Raw genomic sequence first — 20,490 nt, 5'->3', positions numbered from 1 at the left:
TCTCTGTTCCAGTGAACATATCATTATTTTCACCAAACACAAGGAGAAGATGCAATGCTGACTGTCTACACCCCATCTCTACACAGGACTGCAAAATAGATGCTCTGTCTGGTTCAGGTGCCGGTAACAAGTTTGTAGTCCAGGTCTAGGTTTCATCTTTACTGATCACCTTAGGACTGCCTTGCACACGAGACTCGCACCAGAACCGCCAAGGACACGATCTTGGGCTGTGTGTAATCTCACGCTCCAAATCCAGCAGATTTCATCATATGAAACCAAACCTCTTCTTCCCAAGCTCCATCAAAATTGAACTTGGGAGGTAAGCAAGCCTTCTCCACAAACCTCATCAGAGGGGTCCTGCTCAAAATGTTCGCTTGACGTTTGGACAAAACTGTTTTTGCCATCAGAAAAATCTGGCCCGCTATTTCTATGACAGAATTGGATAAGGCCATGGAGAAGTGTCAGGAGATAGGGTGAGGAGCTGAGCAAGCCTAGCCTGGGAGGTGAGAAACCTAACAACAGTGAAAAGCAGAGAGCGCTAGCTGTTCACCAGGCTCTGTGCTAACAGCTGTAGTTCTTCCTTTTCACATTAAAATTTTGGACACCAGAAACTCGAATGTGCACTCAGTAAGAAGCTTGTAAAAAAACTCTCAATTTTTTTTCCACTACAGTTTATTTTAACCCATTAAAAATTCAAATAACTTGAATATTTCACTTGTTTATCTGCTCCCCTAAGTAGAGCAGGAGCTACTTATAGAGCATGTAATTCCTTTGGGAAAGCAAATGGGTAATATGATAGAGGAAGCCATAAACTGGAGAAGGCCTCCCAGTTCAGAGAAAAAAGCATTTCCTTGCAAAAAAGGTTCATTACTCGGTTATTTTAGCATGCAAGCAAATTTAGCAAGCGGTCGGTAGGTATTTCAGTAAAATGGGAAAGGGAATGGTCACAGCAACAACTGATTTGTTTGGCATTAGTTCTGCTATGCTCTGTCAGTGCATTTCTCCATTAAAGGACATTAATGCTGTCTCCCTGTTTCATTTACATAACGAAAGCAGATGAGTTTGTCAAGGCACGCATAGCGAGGCACCTCATCCCCTTTCTGAACTGATGTGTCGCGGGAGGAGAAGGCAAGGTGGTCTCCATCCTACGACCCCGTAAATCTACCAGGGGTTCAACTCAAGCCCCAGGAGGATGACAACACTCAGCTAATGGACAGCACATCGTTATTAAGCAAGTAGTCAGGAGGCACCAGGCAATCAACCCTATACTGGTCCTGCCCACGATTTCTGTCACCCACGTTTATGCAACGTAAGGGGTAAGTCAGCAAACGTCCCGTGTGCTCAACAGCGGGGGCAGAAATGATGTAGAGCACCCACAGTGAAACCAACAGCCGAGCACCATGAGATCCATAAGGCAAAGACCATCTCCAGCAGTAGCAATTTGTACAGCCCCTCACACCGTGTGGCTCTAATCACTGATCAGAGCCACATGGTCTCAGGCTTGACAGATATTACATTTCTTTGTAATCCCTCTTCCTTTGTAATCCCCGTGCACTCCAGCCCACGCCTGGGGAGCTCTACATGCAAGTGCTCATGCGTGACGGAGGGGGAATGCCATTTGGTTAGAGTCGCTGACAGCTGAATACGTTAGAAGACTGTCAAGTCAACGGCTTCCTCTAGCCAGCACAGTAACAGGACTCCAGCCTTCCAAAGAGTTGCAGAGAAAAGAAATAAAGAGGCGAGTCTCTTTTTGAAGCGCGATGGCTGGGTGTTCGGTCCCTCTCTGACTGCCGCAGCATCCCACCAGAGCACGCACAGAGGATCAGAGCAGGCTTTCCTCCATCAGAGATTTATTACCAGGGAACACATCTCCTAGGAAGCCTGCAGGGTTTCTGGTTCTCATCTCCTCCTCCCTGCAGCTGCCACATTGCTCAGCTCCGCAAATTGCATAAATCAGCAGTAACGGCCAGGAGATGAAAGCGTAAATAGGCCGTCAGAGAAGTTATTGACACTGAAGGGCAAATTCTGCCCTGACAGACACTCTGCAACTTCCCACTCATTATGAGGGCTGAGGAATGGGTGTACGTCAAGGCGAAAGGCAGCCCTGAGGATGCACGTTTCATTTATGACAGTTCAAACGATGTGGGAATCTGCAGGGCAGATCCTCGACTCGGCCAGGGAAGATGCTTCGGAGCCATCTGCTTTACACCAGCTGAGATTTGCTTTCACATGCCCGAGTGCCGATAACAGCTACCCACATTTTTATCGCCTTCAATCCGGTTGCCATATCGTAAGTCTCAGTGATTAATCTGCTGGCAGAACAGTAAAGATGGTGTTTGCAGCAGGGCTGGTGAGAATAAGCCAGAGAAAACCTCCGATATTAAAGAGAAGCTGAGAAATTCCTAGTGTCTTTTGCCTGAGAGCTGGTGAGAAGCAGGAGAGGGGAAGAAAAGCTGCGAGCAGAGCACTAAGCCCTTTAATTCAAAAATCACCTTTGAAACTTGTGCTTAGGTATTCGGAGTATCTTAAAATCTGTTCTTGCATTGCGTGCGAGAAGCCCAGCTTTCTCTGTAAAGAGGGGAAGAAATCTTGCTAAAGCACCTCCTTAAAAGCTGTGAACTGAAAGAAAAGCATTCACATGTATTTGTGTGTCAAACGCCAGGATTTCAGACACCGCTCCTAACCCTGAAGGGTGGGAAGGGCAGGAGAGTCCCCAAAGGGAAGCTAACTCCCAACCTTTCACAGCTTGGCTTTAGCACATTGCAAATCAAAAAAATAAATAAAAAAAAAACCCTCATTCACAATGACTAGAAATATCCAAAGTTTCTTCTGGAGGAAAGAATAAATCAGGCATGTCTGTAGGGCACAAAGCTATTGCTGTTCTGGGGCAAAACCCTCTCGTTCAGAGGTTTCAAGTAAACGAAGACATTACTAGAAGCTATGGGCAACGTGCCAGCACGGTTTCCCATTAAGAAATTTGAAGGGCTTTGCCAATAAGGCCCTTTCCACCAAAGGCGATGCTGCAATCGCCAGTTATTTTCAGACCTCTCTCTCCCCTCTAACCCTGAGCCCCTTCCAAGAGCTTCACTAGAGCATTTGTTCGTCGCTGTACGAGAAGGCACTCAAAATTACAACCGGGGGAACAGCAGCACTAACATTACCAGCGCTGGGCTTGGGGGGAGAGGGATATTGGCCAGAGCACCAGCTTTTCCCAGAGCAGAATATCTCCAGCTTTCCCCGCTCCCATATCTCACTGCTTTTCACATCGCGTTTAAGCTTTCCCGGGGATGTCTCTCCACTCTTACGCCAGACAAGAGGAATGCCGCGTGCTGGGTTTGTTTGGATAAAGTGAGAAGGGGGGATTATAGCCAGCTTTCTAATGGAAAATTGGCACCACCATTAGCTCTTCGACTGGTACAGAGGTTCCTTAAAGAAGAACTGGATGCAGGAGAGGGAAGCCTCCGAATTCCCCCAGCAGAGCTAATTACCGAATCTCTAGGAGGAGCGATGAGGCAGGATGCCAAGCTATAGCTAATGTTTCCCCAAAATAACCAAGTCAGAAGTCCATAAATGTCAGGCGTTTCCAGCACAGAAACGGCAGCCCACATGCTCTCCAAGAACCAGCTAGGAGCAAGCCAAGCGCAATGCCTTCAGTGACAGTGGGACTCATGCCACTGGCTCCGGCCGTGGCGGGAGGCAGTCCTGAGGAGCTGTTTACAGGGCCGGTTGCAGAGCCCAAGCAAGTCACCCTCAGCCCAATGCCCTCTCGCAACTTTTTTTCCTGAGAGAAAAAAGCAAAATCTTCTGTGTCACAGGACGAGGAAGGAGGGAAGGGTTTAAAGGAGCTAAAGGCTCAGTTCCGCTTGCTGCTGTACTCCCTGCCCCTCTAAGCCAGACTTTAGCGTATCAATAGGGAAACCAAAAGGATATGGTTAATCCTCACACATTAAACCCATCATAGAGGCGTGTTATGCTAACAGCTGCTCTCGCTGCACTTGAACTGCTACTGAGCTAGTGGTTTACGGGTTGCTGAGATAGCCTCGACGCTACCTAGTAGCGACTGCAGCAGGGAAATACTCTTTCTTTGCAGAGATTTCTCTCTCTCAGGCAGCAGCATCCCCCTCTGCATAGCAGGGGATTTTGTACGGAACAAAGTTAAAGAAATGCGTCTGTAAAACTGCTCTTAAAAATTGCCAGAAGCAGGCACTGAATTGGAAAGAATTGCCTACTGTCAAGTGCCTTGGGGAGGAGGGGGTCACGGTGCTGCTGCGGGGCAGTCGGTGCACAGCAGGTGACGGTGGTGGGAGACAGCAGAGCTGTACAGAAATAAGCGGCTGCAACAGCTGCTCTTACGGATGCTCACGGGGTCAGTAAAGACAACTACCGCTGCAGTTTTCTTCCTTCGTTTGCAGCTGATCCGTTCCTGCCACCTCATATCTAGCAGCACAATCAGGCGGCAGCATTTGGGGGAAATCCTAAGTAATATACTATGTTTTCTGTCATGCAGCTCATGACTCAGCCTGCACGCACGGTTCAATATGAGAAGATTCGAGACGTGCTGAATTTGAAACATCTGCTCTCCAGTTCTGACCAAGTCTGACTTTCTTGTGCCATTCCTTAGCCAAGAGGAAACCCAGGACAAAGTGATTTGAGGCCGTTGCTTGGAGATGCAGAATTGTCTACGTAGAAGCAGTTGCAAGGTCCAGCGCTTTCCCCTAAAGACTCTCAGGAGAAGGCTCCAGCAATCATACTGATGGCTTAGCACAATTTCAGTACATACTGTATCCTTCCAGCAGTACAGTTTTATTTTCCAAAGTGATAAACCATAATCTTATTAGCTTGGTATCTCTAGTAATGCACAGTACTCCCTATCTGATTGGCAGGAGGAGCCAGGGTTTCAGAAAGCAGGCTTGCGTTCTCTTTACAGCATGGGTAATATTTTTTCAGCCGCCTTCTCCCGTTTCCACAAGACATTAGTATGTACGATGCGTGCTCTGGAACTAGTTTGGTCTAATCCTCCTCTTTGTTTGCTTTTCAGTGTTGCAGCTTTTCAACTAAGATGGCATTAGCCAGCTGAGGAAGCTGCAAGGCCGACTCGCTCCAAGTTGCAAGAGCCACAAGCTTTTGATTATGTACAGCAGCACTTCCAGGAGAAAATATGGGCTTCTTCAGTGAGCAAGGGCCAAGAGAAGAGGATCGCAGCAGCCAGGATAGGCCAGGAGCAGAGTCACATCAACATTCACATCAGGAGGAAGAAAATGGCTTTGAAATGTTATTTGTTGGGTTCCCATCAACAGTAACACTATAGAGCGTTAGCGGAGAGAACCAATGTGAAGCAGGGATAAAGAAGCCTCTTCCCAAATTCATGGTTATTTAACTAAACATCTAAAAAGAGTTGTCAGCATTTCTCAGATTTTCTGCAGCTTTCCAATGTCAACGGTTCAAGTGAAGCTGCCCAAATTTCTCATTATCAAAAATTTCAACCTTGTGCTAAACAAAACTGTAGTTACAATTTAGTTTGATAGAAATACACACGAGAAGCTTTGTTAAAATTATGCCTATTTCAATCCTGGGGAAAAAAACAAAACTCTTCATTTTGAAGTCGCATTTGAATTCAAATTATTCTCCTCCTTTTCAAATCTGGAAAAGACTGGTGATTCACCCAGACTTTCAAACACTTGACAATAAGTCTTTTCTGAGGCAAAGTATAGACCTGGAAAAAAAAAAAAAAAGGAATAGCCTGACAAATTAAAAACAGCACTCATAAAATACATTTGAAGAGGTACAATTAGCAAAGTGAGTTCCAAAGCATGTAAGATATTGAGACAGAGGTTAGAAGAAATCAAAAGAGGACTGGCATTTACCTGGAAAATAAGGAAATCCATTATCAACCACCGCTTCATCTCTGCTTATTGTTGGAGGAAAGGACCTTTTCCTCCTTAGAAGAGGGTTACCTGCTGTTTAGTGCAGCATTCCTCCAGTTTTCCCCTCTGCAGGTCACTGTCACGCTACAGGACTGTAGACAAGAGCTGAAAAATTCCTAGGCTCAACCGTATCAAGCTGAAAAACCTGAACTACCTCTTTATTTACAAGGCAATAGCTCTGCTGGGATTTTCAGTCTGCAGTGAAGTCACATTAGTAAAAGCTGGAGTTGGAAGGGGATACGCTGCTGGCCGGGGATTGTGGTAGCGCTGCAGAGCATGCTATCCCATCCTCCCTCATTCACATCCATAGCCAACAGGGAACACCACGAGTTTTTTGAGAACACCATGGAATATGCACTTTTTTTCAGGTTTTATTAAATGTTTTCCTCTTTAGCAAAGTTTCCAGATTTTCTGGCTCTTTGCCACCTCTAAAATCTGTCATCCTGGAAAAAAGTCAACTGCAAGATGGAACTGCTCATTTAGGTGAAGTGGTGTGACCAAAGACAGGCAAATTAGCCCTAGGGTCTGCCAGAAACTGCTCATCAGGCACTTGGGTTGGCACACGCACTGCAAGAGACACCTACAGAAAAGTAGCTCAAGTTTTATTTTCTGTTTTCTTCTCTTCCTTTAAGCCTTCACTTTCCTCTGAACTGCAGCAGTTTATTACTGGAGTGGGAGCAATACCAGAGCAGTAAAACAAGGCAAAGCCCCATGCGAATCTCTCCCACTTTCAAGCCAAGTCAGTCTAGCTCATTCCAGCTAGCAGTCAAAAGGGCATTCATTTCCATTTTTCAGCTCTGTCGTTTGAAGATGGAGACAAGCACTGCTAGCTCACTGGGGACCAGGAGGGTTATTACAAGTCTCCCGCGCCCTTTACTCAACTATTACCTTGCCCCAGTTACTTGAGTTGACTGACAAACCCAGGCAAACAAGACGATGAGTTCTCAATTCAGATGTGACAGCATTCAATTTGCACTGATTTAACTAAATTAGTGCACAGTTATTAAACCACATAATCGCCGCAGTGCAACTTCTGGGGCGAGACAAAGCCAGTCTCACACGGGCTGGAGAAGCCACAGGGTTTATCTCACTGCCCAGCCCATTACTTTGTTTTACCTCCTCCTCAGACTGGCTTTTGTACATATTTTTGCCAAAAAAAAAACCCAAACAAACAAAAATAAAAAAAAAGAAAATCACTGCAAGCTGCAAGATCACAGGCCTGGCAAGAGATGCACTACAGCTTGGGACAGGGCAGATCCATAGTGCACAATCACATCCTTGTCTCAGCGCAGTTCTTCAGCTTTAGGCTGCATGGCCCAGATCCCTCAGCTGTGGTGGCACGTCCTCCGTTAGCCCAGCAAAGTTATTTGCCTTTAAAAGCAAAGCAACGAAAAAGCCAAAGCAACTATTGACACCGTGTAGACTGAAGGGCCAGACTACAAAGAGCTGGTGGAGGGAAACGATACACGATACTAAACAGATCACTGGGTTTCAGGCATCATCTATTGTGTTTTGAAAGGCAAGCTTTCATCCAGCAACATTCCTCAGGATCCCAACTCAGTGGCTGGCCTAGTTTCACAGGAGGTACATCCTCAGCTAACACAGATCAGAGCTCTGCTGAAGTCAATGGCATTGCACCCACCTTCTCCAGCCACAGGATCTGGCCCCAGAAGTTTCCAGCTCAGCATCACGTGGTTCTGACAGCACTCCACTTCCTCCAAGACGATCCAAGCCTTGGCAGGAACATCCCTCTATTCGAGGGAAAACACTCTCATGTTGCAAGCTTCCATCTGTAATTACCAAGAGATTCAATTCCTTTATTAGCAACAACCGTGACCGTTCTCTTAAGACTTCTGCATGCATTGAACTGCATGGTCTTCAGAGAGGGATAGAGGAAAAGGCAGGACTGAAAAGTAAAATTTAAACAAAGCAGTGGTTTGCCCTTTGGAATCACCTCGGAGCAACGTAGCAGCTTGTCCAACTTCCGGACATCCCTCAAGAGCAAACGGCCCGCTAGTGGAGGGTGAAATCAAAGCCACGTTCCCCAGCAGGCAAGACAGCTACGCTCCATTCAACTTTTCACAAGCTGTTAGCTTTATTTTGAGGCTGTGGAGCCACATGCTCAGCTAGCATAAGGCAGCATCCCTTCACCCAGAGATCCGGCCTGCCCAAGGCACATAGACCTTATAGAGATGGAACAGTCACTTCTGTGTAAGTAGCCCAGTGGGAAAGATCACGGTTTGCTTCTTACCCTCCTGCCTTCCGCAGGCAACAACTGCATTTGAACCCACGCAGGCTTAGCTGCCTTTCCAAGCCTCTGCTCAGAAAGTTGGTCCTGTGGCTGAATTCCCCAAGGAGCTTTAGTCTCCGTTCTAAACTCTGAGGCAAATCGAAGGCCGTTTACCAAGGCTTTTTTCTCATTTTTGCTAATAGCACTGCATATTGGAGTGTGAACTATAACCAGCAATAATAACGAACTCACAAGATAACGTCAGTGGGGAGGGAGCAAGGAAACACAGGGCCGGGACACGGAAGCTCTCATCAGTCAGATGGATGGATTCCCAGCAAAGGATTTTGCAGTGGTGGCAGGTTTAGATTCAAGTGGACTGACACATCGAGTCATTTGCTTCTCATACACTTTTTTCTGTGCTTTCTACATGCAATTGTTGCCAGAGCTTTTCAGACTCAACTTGGTGGAGAAGCGTTTAATCAGTGTTCAGCCTCTTTACTGGGCTGTCTCCGAGGGAACAGATTCTGGCTAGTGATAGCAAGTGCTAATTTTGGCTGCTTAATCTAGGCTGATTAATTTTAACAGTTCACTTAACAGTTGATACCATGTGGCCATGACCAAAGAAGTTTCACAGTCTTTCTTGAGATTTAAAGCAGGTGTGAAATACCTTAAAAAATGCATCATTACTGCATAAGAGATCAAAGTTTAATGGCCCCAATGAATAGGAGGGCTGGCCCAAGTGCCAGAGCGATTATTGCTTTCCTCTTTAAGGTCATTCAGTGCTGCGGGATTTTATACTTTATGTCATGAAGTTGCTGAGGAGAAGACAAGAGTCTAAAAGCTCCAGTCCTGGAGTCCAGTGATCACACGCATCAAATAGCCTTTCCTTTTACGTTGGGCAGAGCGTGGCATTTGTTGAGGAAAAAGTTAGGAAGAGGTGGATCCTAGAGATTCCTGGAGCTGGAGGCAAACAAACTATTATTTGCTGGTTTCCTTTAAAGCTCAAAGTTTTGAGATCTACCCAGTGGGCTGCTCTGCCTGGGCTTGGCAAGGGAAGCAATCCTTGGGGGCTTTTCCTTGAGGGGATTGTGTAAGCATACACACCCCGAGAGGAGAAACGGCTTGCAGCCACAGAGACACAGCGCACAATCACTGCAGGTTTCTCTTCTTGGCATCACTTAACTCACTTTGCAGAATCCTGACTGCATTTGCCTTTGAGGGAGAGTGTTTCTTTAAAGGACCTTTTAAGGCACGTAACAAAAGCTGTTCCTGGAACGTCCACATGGCTCTACCGAATCGGGTAATGAACTAATACTAAAAGAATGACAGAGTTGCAAAATCAAGCGCTCCAGGGTTAGGAAATATTTGACCTGGCAATATTAAATCTTGCTGGAACATGAGCTGCAAAACCGTCTTTCCAGGTCCAGTTCTTCTGAATTCTGTGCCACCCATGAAGCAGCGCAGCTCCTGCAGCCTCGGGGCACGGCCTCTGTACAGCAGTTCAACTCACGGATTTTCTCAGCTCCATAAGAGAGACACTTCTTAGCCCATCCCAGCCAAAACACTTCCTCAGCCTCTCTCTGAGCCAACATTCAGATGGATAAAACGTTACCCACCTGCTTCTATATTTGGTATGGTATATGTTATTCTTGCCTCGCTCTGGAAAGTATATATGTATTTGGAGACAAACAACAACCTTAGCCTGTCATATTTCATATTATGTAGCACTACAGACGTGTTTCTGCAATATATTCTGGAGTCCAGAATAACAGGCAGTCAAGGAAACAGTTTTAAGATGAGATAGTAATAAAACCATTTTGCATTCCTAAATCAGTGCGCATATTGGTTTTAAATTACATTTTAAAAAACGATCTTCACTCCAATAGTAAAGTGTGCTATTATTCAAGTAACTGAAGGTCCAAGACAAAAGCTGGCTCAGGTATTGAATTTCCAGGCCACAATAATGCCAACATTTTTGGAAAACCGACTCATCTTAAGTCCAGCTAAAAAGCAGAGAACTCAGCTATTTCTAGAACTGAAATCTCACTGGGGCAATGGGGGGAGACAACAAAATACTACTTTTTTTCCAAGTGAGGTAGGGTGCCTCACATCTTTGACCACTACTGACCTAAACTGACCTGAGAAGCAGCTACAAAACTGATGACTCGCATTCAGGTCAGCAAGCCACTGCAGAGATTTTATTCAAAGAGAGCCACAAAATGTGTGGGAGTTCAGGGTAGGCGCCACATAATGAAGAAAAGTATTTGTAGCAAAACACCTGTACGTTAAAACAGCGCAGGGCTGCATACAAAGTCCCAGGGGCTGCTGCTGGTCCATGCCCTGCGCTTTTGGAATTATGTTTGAGGGTCCTTAAAAACAAGGCAGCCCTGCCTTACAGCCTGCCCTCCTTCCAAGGCTTCCAAGCTTTCAGACTGGCTGATTTCATGGGCCAGGCTGGACCAAAGGCCAGGTTGCTCAACCTGAGCCTACGGAGCTCAGGTTGGCCGGGAAGCATCAGGCTCAGGAGGTGAAGACCCAGGGCACTACCTAGGGAGTGCAGACCTTCAAAGTCCAGCAATGCTCAGTCCCAGGCTAGCCAACAAAACTGCCTGAGAGCTGAAGACCCCAAGGAGCTCAAATTCTTTAGAAAGCCACTTTTCCTTCATGAAAGAAGCAGTCTAAAAATCTTTTGATCATTACCTCTGTGACACTTAGAAGGACAAAGCCTGAAACACTTACCAGAGCATTACCAACATCTGATCACAGCACAACTTACATTTGAACCTCCCAGCCCACCTTGAGGCTTGGGGGAAAAAAAAAAAAAAAAAAAACCTTAGTGACAGAGTTGAATTTACAATCCCTGGTGCACCGTCCACCTACAGTCATTCAAGTATTTTATGCCTCAGATCAGCAACACTCCAAAGGCACAAGCAGGAACCAGGTGAGTCTACAGACACCAGGGGACTTCGTTTCAGTGCAGCCTTGCTATTGTGCACACACACACACATATTTTACATCATTTCTTACGAAACACGGACAGACAGAGTGCGTGCATATGTGTCAAGAAAGGAAAAGAGAATGAAGGAAAAGAGGAAGTCCATCTCCAAGAAATCACTGATTAAAATTGCTCCCAAGTTCCCATTTCTTCCACAAACAAAGCAGCTTGCAGAAGTCCAACTTGGGTGGATAAAATATCAGCCACGTGCCTGACTTACAGCATTGGGACTGAGGTTTGGGCAACACTTCAAGACTTTCCCTTAGGAGTCTATCCAAACCCTCTTTGCTTCTGATGTGGAATAATTTGGAAGTGTTTTTAGGCTGCTGTCTGGGATAACATAAGGGCTATTGTAAACACACATGCAGCCAATCAGCATCAGACCCACACAAATATGGTCTGTACGCACATAAATAACCAGCACATGCTCCTTTCTTGCTTTAAAAATTAACTGAAATGTTGAATTAAAAGAAAAGACTAAAACACTGAGCAGGTCTTAAGGAAAACAGTAATCATTTACAGAAAGAATTACATTTCACCTAATTTTAATAAATGAAATGTACTAAAACGCAGGCCACTAGATTTAAAAAGCTATAAGATACAGCCGTAGCCAGCTATCATCCAAGTTTGTGCACTGAAGCAAGACCATAATTTCAGCTGATGCTGTTTCAAAAATATTTGCGCTAGCCAAGAAAGCTTGAACACGTAACAGAGCGTAACCAGGGCACTGAGATCTGTGCAGACTCCCAGAGAACCTGCATTGCCCGAGACAAGCAACCTAGCCCAAAGCTTTCCCAGCGGCTCTAGCCCTACATAATTGCTGTTTGACTGACCTCTTCCATGAACCACTGTGCCAGGGTGCTTTGCATGGAAAGGGAGATAATTGCTTTTTCAGAGTCATGGCTCTTCTGGGATACTTTTGGTTTTCTCCACCACAGCAGCCAGGAAGAAATTTATCTCACCTGTGAGACAAGGCCCTGCTGGCTTGAATGCCGAACGATATTTTGGATCTGTCCTATCTTTCCAAGGAGGGCCGGCAGAAGCCTAAAAAACGGGTGTCTTTATGTGTGCCCTCAAGGGTGGCCATAGCCAGATGATGACACCATTCAGACATGGTCACAGCAGGAGATGGAGGATTCCTAGGATTCCCAAGTAGCCCTCGCCTGGCTCCAGTCTGTCTCATGGCATTGCATCTACGTCCTTTATCATTTCTTCAAAACTCCTTAACTACTTCTGATGTTGTCCTCTATCAACTGGGCCCAGAAAAGCAAATGACCCACCCCATGCAAGCAAGTGAGCAACAAAGCCAGAGGCAGGGACTTGCAGCGTGTCCAGTGAGGGAAGATCAACCTCCCTTCCTTCTGGCTGAGAACTTCTCTTCCATCTCCTCTCAGAGGTGTGATGTGGCAGAGGTTCACACACCTCACATCAAGGCTGCTGTCTCCCTAGCAACTGCTTTTCCTTCAAGGAATGGAGTTTCTCCTTACTCGGCTCCAAAGGAATTAAATCCCTTGCGCACCAGGCATTTCTGCATATCATGCCAAGCCTAGACTGGGATTTAAAGAAAACAACAGCAAGTCAGCCTGTCAAATTTATAGGTGGTGTGTTTAAATGTTTTGCCACTTGATGTATTTTGAGCGGAACCATTCCACACATTGGTGGGGAGACAGAGCTTTGGGAAGGGGAAGAGGGGAAATGAGACAGAAGAAAGATTTTTCTGCAGTAATAAATCCATCTTGACAATAAAGGAGACGCGCGCAACTGCATTGTGACCGCACCATCTGCAAACAATATTTCCCTGGTAGGAAGTAGCTGGAAATTGAAGTAACATTTCAAATGGTCAGGCATAAGTTCTCTCGTCTTCTTCCACCAGTGCTACTTTGACCAACCTTGTACTTCAAGCAATGCTTACAATAAACAGTCACTCAGCCTTTGCATCTCTCTTTGGTATCTGCTGTAATTATAGAGTTTAATGGGCTGGATCCTGTTTAACAGGCCAGGAGGAGAAGAGAGGATGGACTTATGAGAGTCCTCTGAATGCAATTCCTGCTCCAAGTTAGGCTAGTTTTGCAGAATATAGTAATATGTTGACACTGTCTTCTTGAAACATTTGTTGACTTGATCCAAAGCCTCTTGAAGTCTGTGATTAGATTTCCTCCACTCCAGCAGACTCTGCGCAAATCACTGTCGTTGGCTGCTTCTGGCCCCTTCATGGGGCTGGTATGACCCACAATACATTGTTCCCAGAGCAGAAAACTGGTGCCAAGACCCCACCAGTCAAAACCCAGCACTGAGCACTGTACAGAGGTAGGCAAAGTCCCAGATGTAAATTACATCTAAGACAACATGCAGAAATGGGTCTGCATGAAAACAATGAAAGCGTCTAATAGAGCACAGAGGGAGGTGAGAGCATATACTTTTACACAAGCTCTTCACACACCACAATTAGTTTAATTTATTCAAGATAGCAATGTCTGACCCTCCAACAGCAAACTCCTTCCTCAAACCTTTTTCCTTAGTCTTGCCTTAAAGGCCTTGTTTAAGCCCTCGGAAGACTGTAGGTTGAGCCAAAAAAGTCTCAATTACTCTTTGCTCGATGACAAGTCAAGGCCACACATATATAGAGGGGGGACTGAGAAGAACTTAAGATGTCACCCAGCAGCAAAGAGTTGCAAAACTGCACCAGAGAGAGACTGGTTCAACTCCGCTCTTGCAGCATCAGGGAAAATTGCCAGAGGTGACCAAACCCAGAACAACAAACTCCTGTGTGCAAGGTTTCACTCCCCAAGATAGAGGGCCAAGTCATTCAGCCTGGAGGTACTTTAGCTTCAGGTATGTGGAGGTTCACCTACCACAGGGTGACAGGAGGCCCTACCTGTACCAATCTGGGTTACTCAGCTGATACCACACAAATACCAGTGAGAAACTACACGTAACAGAAGGAATTTAGCCATCCAGCTCTGCCACAGAGAAATCCTCCCTCTTTTGATGTGTCCCAATAACCTTGCCAGATAATTCCAAGCACTCCTCCTGTCCAGGATAAACTCACAGGTGAGGTATAAACCAACAACGATTTTGATTTTAGCTCCCACCGATCACCATTATACAGCAAAGCCTCTAACCTGAACTGGGAACCGGTTCAAATTTGGGCCCAGTTTAAATTTAAGCTGCCTTGCTGAGCCAAGATGTGGGGTGCAGTCTGGGTATGGGCTTATCTCTGGCCAGATTTCCACTCCCCACACGAGAAGGGAGAAAAGTAGAAATGGAAACAAAAGGCTGAAAGTAGGCATGTAGGTAGATCTTGGCACTCATTGCTTAGGGCATTCACTCTGAGATTAGGCCAGCACACATCAGTCAGCTGGGCTAGTAGGGCAACGTCACCATAGCCAGAAGGCCTAAGGAAAGGCTTGTAGTCTTCAGGACAGAGCTGCTTGGCTTGGATCATTTCACGCTGCGATCCACAGCACTGCTGAGAAAACAACTCCTGGGAGAAAACTAGCTCCTATTCACGAGCAGTAGAGAAGTCAGGGTGGCCACACGCATCATGCTTTAAGTAGCAACTTACTAAACTATTTGCAGCACATAAACACTTTTTAAGGAGAATCTGTGCCAGGCAAAGCCTAGGAACTGAGGACCTTCAGGGCAGCGTGACAATGGCTCTAGAGAGTGGAAGGAAAGCCAAAGACCGACAAGAAACACACAACAGGTTGGTGCTGGGGAAGCAACAGGAGGCAATGACCTCTGCAGATCCCATATCCATTTGAGCCTATAAATAGAAACATTAAGGAGACTTATTCCAGACTTCAGTGACTTTTTTCATATGAGACATTTGGAGTACATGGTCTGCAAAGTCATTATCACCATCCACAGAACGATAAGGCAGATTGATTCAACTCAAGGCCCACAACAGTTGCATACACTACAGCCATCCTTCACCAAGCCAAGGTTCAGGAATGGCGGGTGGGTAGGAGCATGCATATACTTTGAAGGCTTGATTGCTGTTTCCTGATTAGCAAAGAGCCTAAGAGTATTCTCAAGGCTAGAATAAATTAAGATACGCATTTTCTGGAGACGCCTGGGATGCTCTGTGATTTTATGGCATTCAATGAGTTAGAAAAGCTAGCTGCTGCCAAGATTGCATCACTATTCATGTCTTAGAGGTCAAAGAGTACCAGAAAGGTCAGCTTTAGAGGTTATGATAATCTGTAACACTTATAATCAAAACACATGCAATATCTAAAGCTCTCCTTATGGTTAAGCCACAAGCAAAAACTGCAGTAACGATACAGTATGCAACTTTTAGCATCTACCCATAGCAACTTAGCACATGAATCACAGCTTGCTGCTATAAACATGTTGCAGTATACAAATAGAGCCCCTCTATTTGCATAGCCCACTAAGCTAAGTCTAACTGCAGATGAGGAGAGATGGTATAGTGTGTTTGGTAACATGATCTAGAAACGCAGATCAGTCCAAGAAGTCCATCAGACTTTTCAATGTTTTGCTTCTCATAAGGTCATTACAGAAGCGTTATCTACGGAGGCCACCTTCCCACCTCCTCTTACGCCCACCTAGAAGTTGCACTATAACGAGATGCCAGACGGGCAGCGAGATCGCAGCCACCTCACTGATGGTCTAGAGTCAAAGCTCTGGGAAGGAACTTACACAGTCTGTATGGCAACATGGTGAAACAAACATGATCACAAAATCTGATTTCCATCACAGCTGCCTCACCCTGACAGAGAACTGCAGGGATGACAGTCAGACCCTTGCTATTCCCAGCAGTCCCCCAGTTACCCACCGTTAGCTGTAGAGTCGTGTACAGGAGTCAGAAATGGTGCGGTTTCAGTCTTCTTTTCCTGTAAAGAGATGCTCAGCTCCATTTTTCCCCTCCATTTCTGACAGTCGAAAGACTGATGCTCAGGACACTAACCACTCTGCTTCAGAAAAGTCAGATTCCTAGTGAATTCACTCCCTGCTGGAACAAATGATGGCATAACACTAGCCCTGGTCCCCAGCTTTTGCCCGCAGACTGCAAAGATGGTAACTATAACGGTCCAAGGTTTTGAGGAAAACAAAAGCAGCACTCCTGTTCCTCAGTCTGCTGCAGACTTCTTGTGTGACCCTGGGCATGTCACTTAGCATAATATTCATCCACCTTAGCCAGAAGTCCAAGCCTCTCGGACTTCAAGAGGCAGAGAAGTCAAGGCTCTTTCTGTAGTCCATGGACAGCAGTCAGTATTAGCAGTTACCTCCAGCAGTGCTACTTTCTCAGCCTCAAAGTCTCACTAAGAACAGACGCTGGACGGCCAAAGTCAGGTTAGGTACTGAGGGGGAGAGTTAGGTACTTAGGGGGAGGGAGAGAGAAAGAGAAAAGTATATGATTTCACAGAACCCTCCAGTCTTTCAGTATATTTTCAGTTGTATATTTCAGCTTGCAGGAAACATTGTATGTCAAGGATGGGAAAATCCCAGTCATCTCTAATTAATATTATAATTCCAGTACAGAGGAGGTGCGGCACATAGATTTCAGTTTAGACAAAACTAGACATGATTCAACATGTCATACTCATCCAGGCCACATCCTGCTCCCTCTGAAATACACAGAAATTCCTCTACCCACTTCACATTTCCTTCATTAAGCATTGGATCACAGCACCTTGGGTCATCTGTGGATTACAATCCTGACCTCACTGCCAGGTCTTTGCATAACCCAAAAGGGAAGAAATTCTACCCGTAGGAATTCATTTCAAAGCCTCAGCTTGGGGATACAAAAAAAAAAAAAAAAAAAAGAAATCTGCCTAGGAGAAAAGCATCTGGCTTGGCAGCAGGATGGAAAGTACAATGCAGATTCTTCTAACTGCTGTCACATATTTTTCACTGTAAGTCAGCACAAAGTGAAATAAGCATCCCAGGAAACATGAGACCAGAACCTCAGTCAGAAACATTTTCACAAGAAATCATCAGAACTCCATATTCTTGGCGTACCAGAAGGTACATTCCTTCTCACTTCAGACGATGACGCTGCCTGCCCTATAGGAAAGAGTCAGCAGGATAAAGCCAGCTTGGCTTGCATATGGGACAGGATTTCAAAAGCTGGATCAGAAACTAGTAGGTGCTACACAGGAACCCTGTAGCTAAATCCTCCCTCCTTAGCACAGCAGCCTGTGCTATTCAGAAACATCTACATGAAGGTGTTCAATTGCTCACCCAGATGTCCTTGTTCCCATATTGCAATGACGGCATGAGCTATTCCAAATGCTGACCTACCTCCTTGGTTACTAGCAGATGATAATCCAAACGTTTCTGAGCTCATCATCAGAGTATCTGAGGCTTTTCAAAAGAGTCCAGAATCAATGAAGCGCTTGGTTCACTTCGGCTTTGGAGAGTCAAAGTCAGAAATCTTCTAGGTAGCTTGACCCCGGACACGCCAGATAGCGAGGCAAGGGCAGTGCTGGGCTCTCCAAAGGGGAGTCCTGACCCACTTGTCAGCATTCTTGTAGCGCCCAGAGAGAGAGGCAAGTGCTCCAGGCACTCAGATGAGGAGCAGTGAACGTGGCAGCCACCACTTCAGTCCTGCCACTGTTTGCTTTCCTTCACCATCAATCTTCCCACCTTTTTTGCACAGTGATCTCGTTTCAGAAGTGAAGGTGGTGGTGGTGGGGATCCTTCATGCTGAGTAATAAAAGGCAGGTCACTCAGCACGCCTACACCTTTGGGGAAGCGCTTTAACACAGGTTCTTGCAGGCGGAGAGGGAGGGCATGTTATGCCCTGCAGCTCCATCGCACAGGAGCCAGAGCTGGATTTTGCAAGGAGGTCTCATCCCCTGAGCCTGTGCAGGGGAAGCTGAGCCTTCAAATGCACACATGCAGGACTCCAATTTCTGTCCTGGTCAGCCTCAGTCAAACTCCAGGTTGCTCAGATTGATGTAGAGTAACTCATAAGCAACCCTAAAGACTCTAAGATCAAACAGGTTGAGAAGAGACACTCTCAGCATCATGTGGGAGGTGAGCAGGAGAGGCCTGGAGAGTGCCCAGTCTTGGACTTTGGACCCTCAGTCGCATCTCAGCCATGTCTTAAGCACTCGCACCCTTTGCTGCAGCACTTTTCAGCCTCTGGCCCTAGCGATCTCTGAATTACTGACCGGTCTCTGAAATATAAAAAAAGAAAAGCACATCTCTTGTCAGAAGGGCTAAATTCACTGTGTGGGGGTGCTCCAAAAAGCACATCTCTTGTCAGAAGGGCTAAATTCACTGTGTGGGGTCCTAGTGCTCTGCAAATCAAAATGAGTAGAAAGATGTTGGCTCAACTTGAAAACTTCAAATCTCATGTCCCTGTGCTGCACGGGTAGCAGCTGGCTAAAAACCAGGGCTCGATGAGTGGGAAAAGCCTGGGCAGGGCAGTTCATCAGGTGGTTTCTAGAGAGAATCTGTGCTGAATCAGTGTGTCTTGCAGGGAGTAAACGCCAGTACTCCAAAGCCACTACTTAAGGAAGTACAAAATATGGTGGTTTTATCTGAAATGCTTGCCAGCACTGTAACAGAATTAAACTTGCCATTGATTTCCTGCCATCCAGACCAGTCCCAAAGGGATACAGTCACCAACACCACCCCACCTGGTAAGGTGGAGGAAAGCGTACATACTTTCCTGGACGGAGGAAAGCGAGGGTGCTCTGTACTACATGGCAACCTTGTCTCCCCACAGGAAAATTAGAGCTGAGCACCAAAGCCACTCATAACATTTGTCCCTATTCCAATTTCCTTCCTAAAACTAAAGCACATCTGGCAAATGCAAAAAACAAGAAACATACTGCATTGAATAAGATGCCTTTGACTTGAGTCACTGAGCAGGACGCAGAGGAAAAACAACCATTTGGAGACAAGGTGAAAGGCGATATGCCAAAGAATTTTGCAATGAACAAAACAAACCAAAAGCAAACAAAAATCACACCCATTGGGAAGATGCCTGCCTCGAGGAAACCCACAAATCAGAATCGTCCACGATAGCTCAGTTATCTCTCAATGTCCCTGTAACCTGCAGAGCCAAGATGTATGAGCACGCTGGGATCTCCTGGAAGAAATTTCAAGGCTCAGCAGTGAAAATAAATCATGTCTTAATACACTTGCACTTAATGTCTCCAAAGAGCTTCACGGCATTAAAACCCAGCCCTTGCCCATTAACTTTCTAGTGGGATATACGAGTACTGGAGGCTTGGAAATGTAATTACAGCACATCTCTTAGTCACCACACAAGTCTTCAAAAGGTAGCCATCGGCCCAGATCAAAAGGTGAAAAGTTGACTTGTAATCACTTGCAGACAGCGTGTTTGTACGCGTCTCTCTTTATCCTACCACCACAGGCTGTGTTCAGCAATACATTACAGTAGCATCTAATAGCTATGGGCTGTTTTCTTACCACAAAATCCGAGAGAGGAAAAATCCAGCCATTAATCCCCAAATACAGTGTAGATACACTTCACAAAGTCAAGGGGAGAGTCCACCCAGCCAAAACAGAAGAAAAGCAAGAATCATACAGCTCAAGGGGTGAAGGGGAGCATATTAGCAACTGACTTGAAGCACTGGGCATAGTCTCTTTCATTTCACAAGCGTGACTCTTGCTCAGGGACAGCTGAGTTTTTGCCAAACTCAATTTGGTCAAAGGAAAGGACGGTAGGAGAGAAATATGGCCTGAAAACGGTCAACTCACTCCAACATTTTGAAAATCAACATTTCAAGTTGAAACAGTTTTTGAGTTTATTTCAGTTTTTATTGAAAAATATACATTTTTTAAATACTAGTCTAAAAAAAATGCAGTTCGTCACTTGAGGGCAAATGAAAGATATTGGATCAAAAGCATTTTTACCTTTAGAATTCTCCTGATTCCCCAAAAACGTTGTATGAGGTCAAAAGGAATTGCTTTCGCTTTTTTTTTCAGCTAGCCCAGCCAACAAAGAAACAGTTCAGCTATCCAGTCAAAGCTCTAACTCTTCTTTAATCAGCATTTCTCCTTTTGCAAAGCTGCACTGTCCTCAAGCAGGTATCCTTACCAACTACTGTAGGGACGTATTGCCGTGCTCTCCAGCTCAGCGGACTTTGAAAGTTCAGCAATAATAAAATTTGTCAGACGCTATCTGCTTTTGTTACACATCAATCTCGTCCCTAGGGCACTTCTTTCTTTCCTTTGAATCTGGCAAAACAAGTCCTACTGCCCGCAGATTTATATGGAGATACATCAAGTTCTCCTTTCACAGAGGATCCCAGCTCACAAGAGTGTATAATCAATTCCGCATGAAGATCTGTGAAAACTCTATTTTCCGAGAGAGCCCTCCACTGCAGGAGTTT

General features: G+C 45.6%; 1 protein-coding gene across 1 annotated transcript in view; it reads right to left on the bottom strand.

The window, feature by feature from the left end:
- Positions 1 to 20,490, bottom strand: part of LOC138067690 (uncharacterized) — a 104,817-nt gene that overhangs the window by 69,044 nt on the left and 15,283 nt on the right. Inside the window, exon 3 of the mRNA XM_068949552.1 lies at positions 7,567 to 7,714. Coding sequence (XP_068805653.1) covers positions 7,567 to 7,714 — 148 coding nt within the window. The remainder of the gene's footprint in view (positions 1 to 7,566; positions 7,715 to 20,490) is intronic.

The sequence above is a fragment of the Struthio camelus genome, chromosome 6 (genome assembly GCF_040807025.1).
Source record: "Struthio camelus isolate bStrCam1 chromosome 6, bStrCam1.hap1, whole genome shotgun sequence".
Classification (NCBI taxonomy): Eukaryota; Metazoa; Chordata; class Aves; order Struthioniformes; family Struthionidae; genus Struthio; species Struthio camelus.
This window is presented reverse-complemented; position numbering and strand designations above follow the sequence as displayed.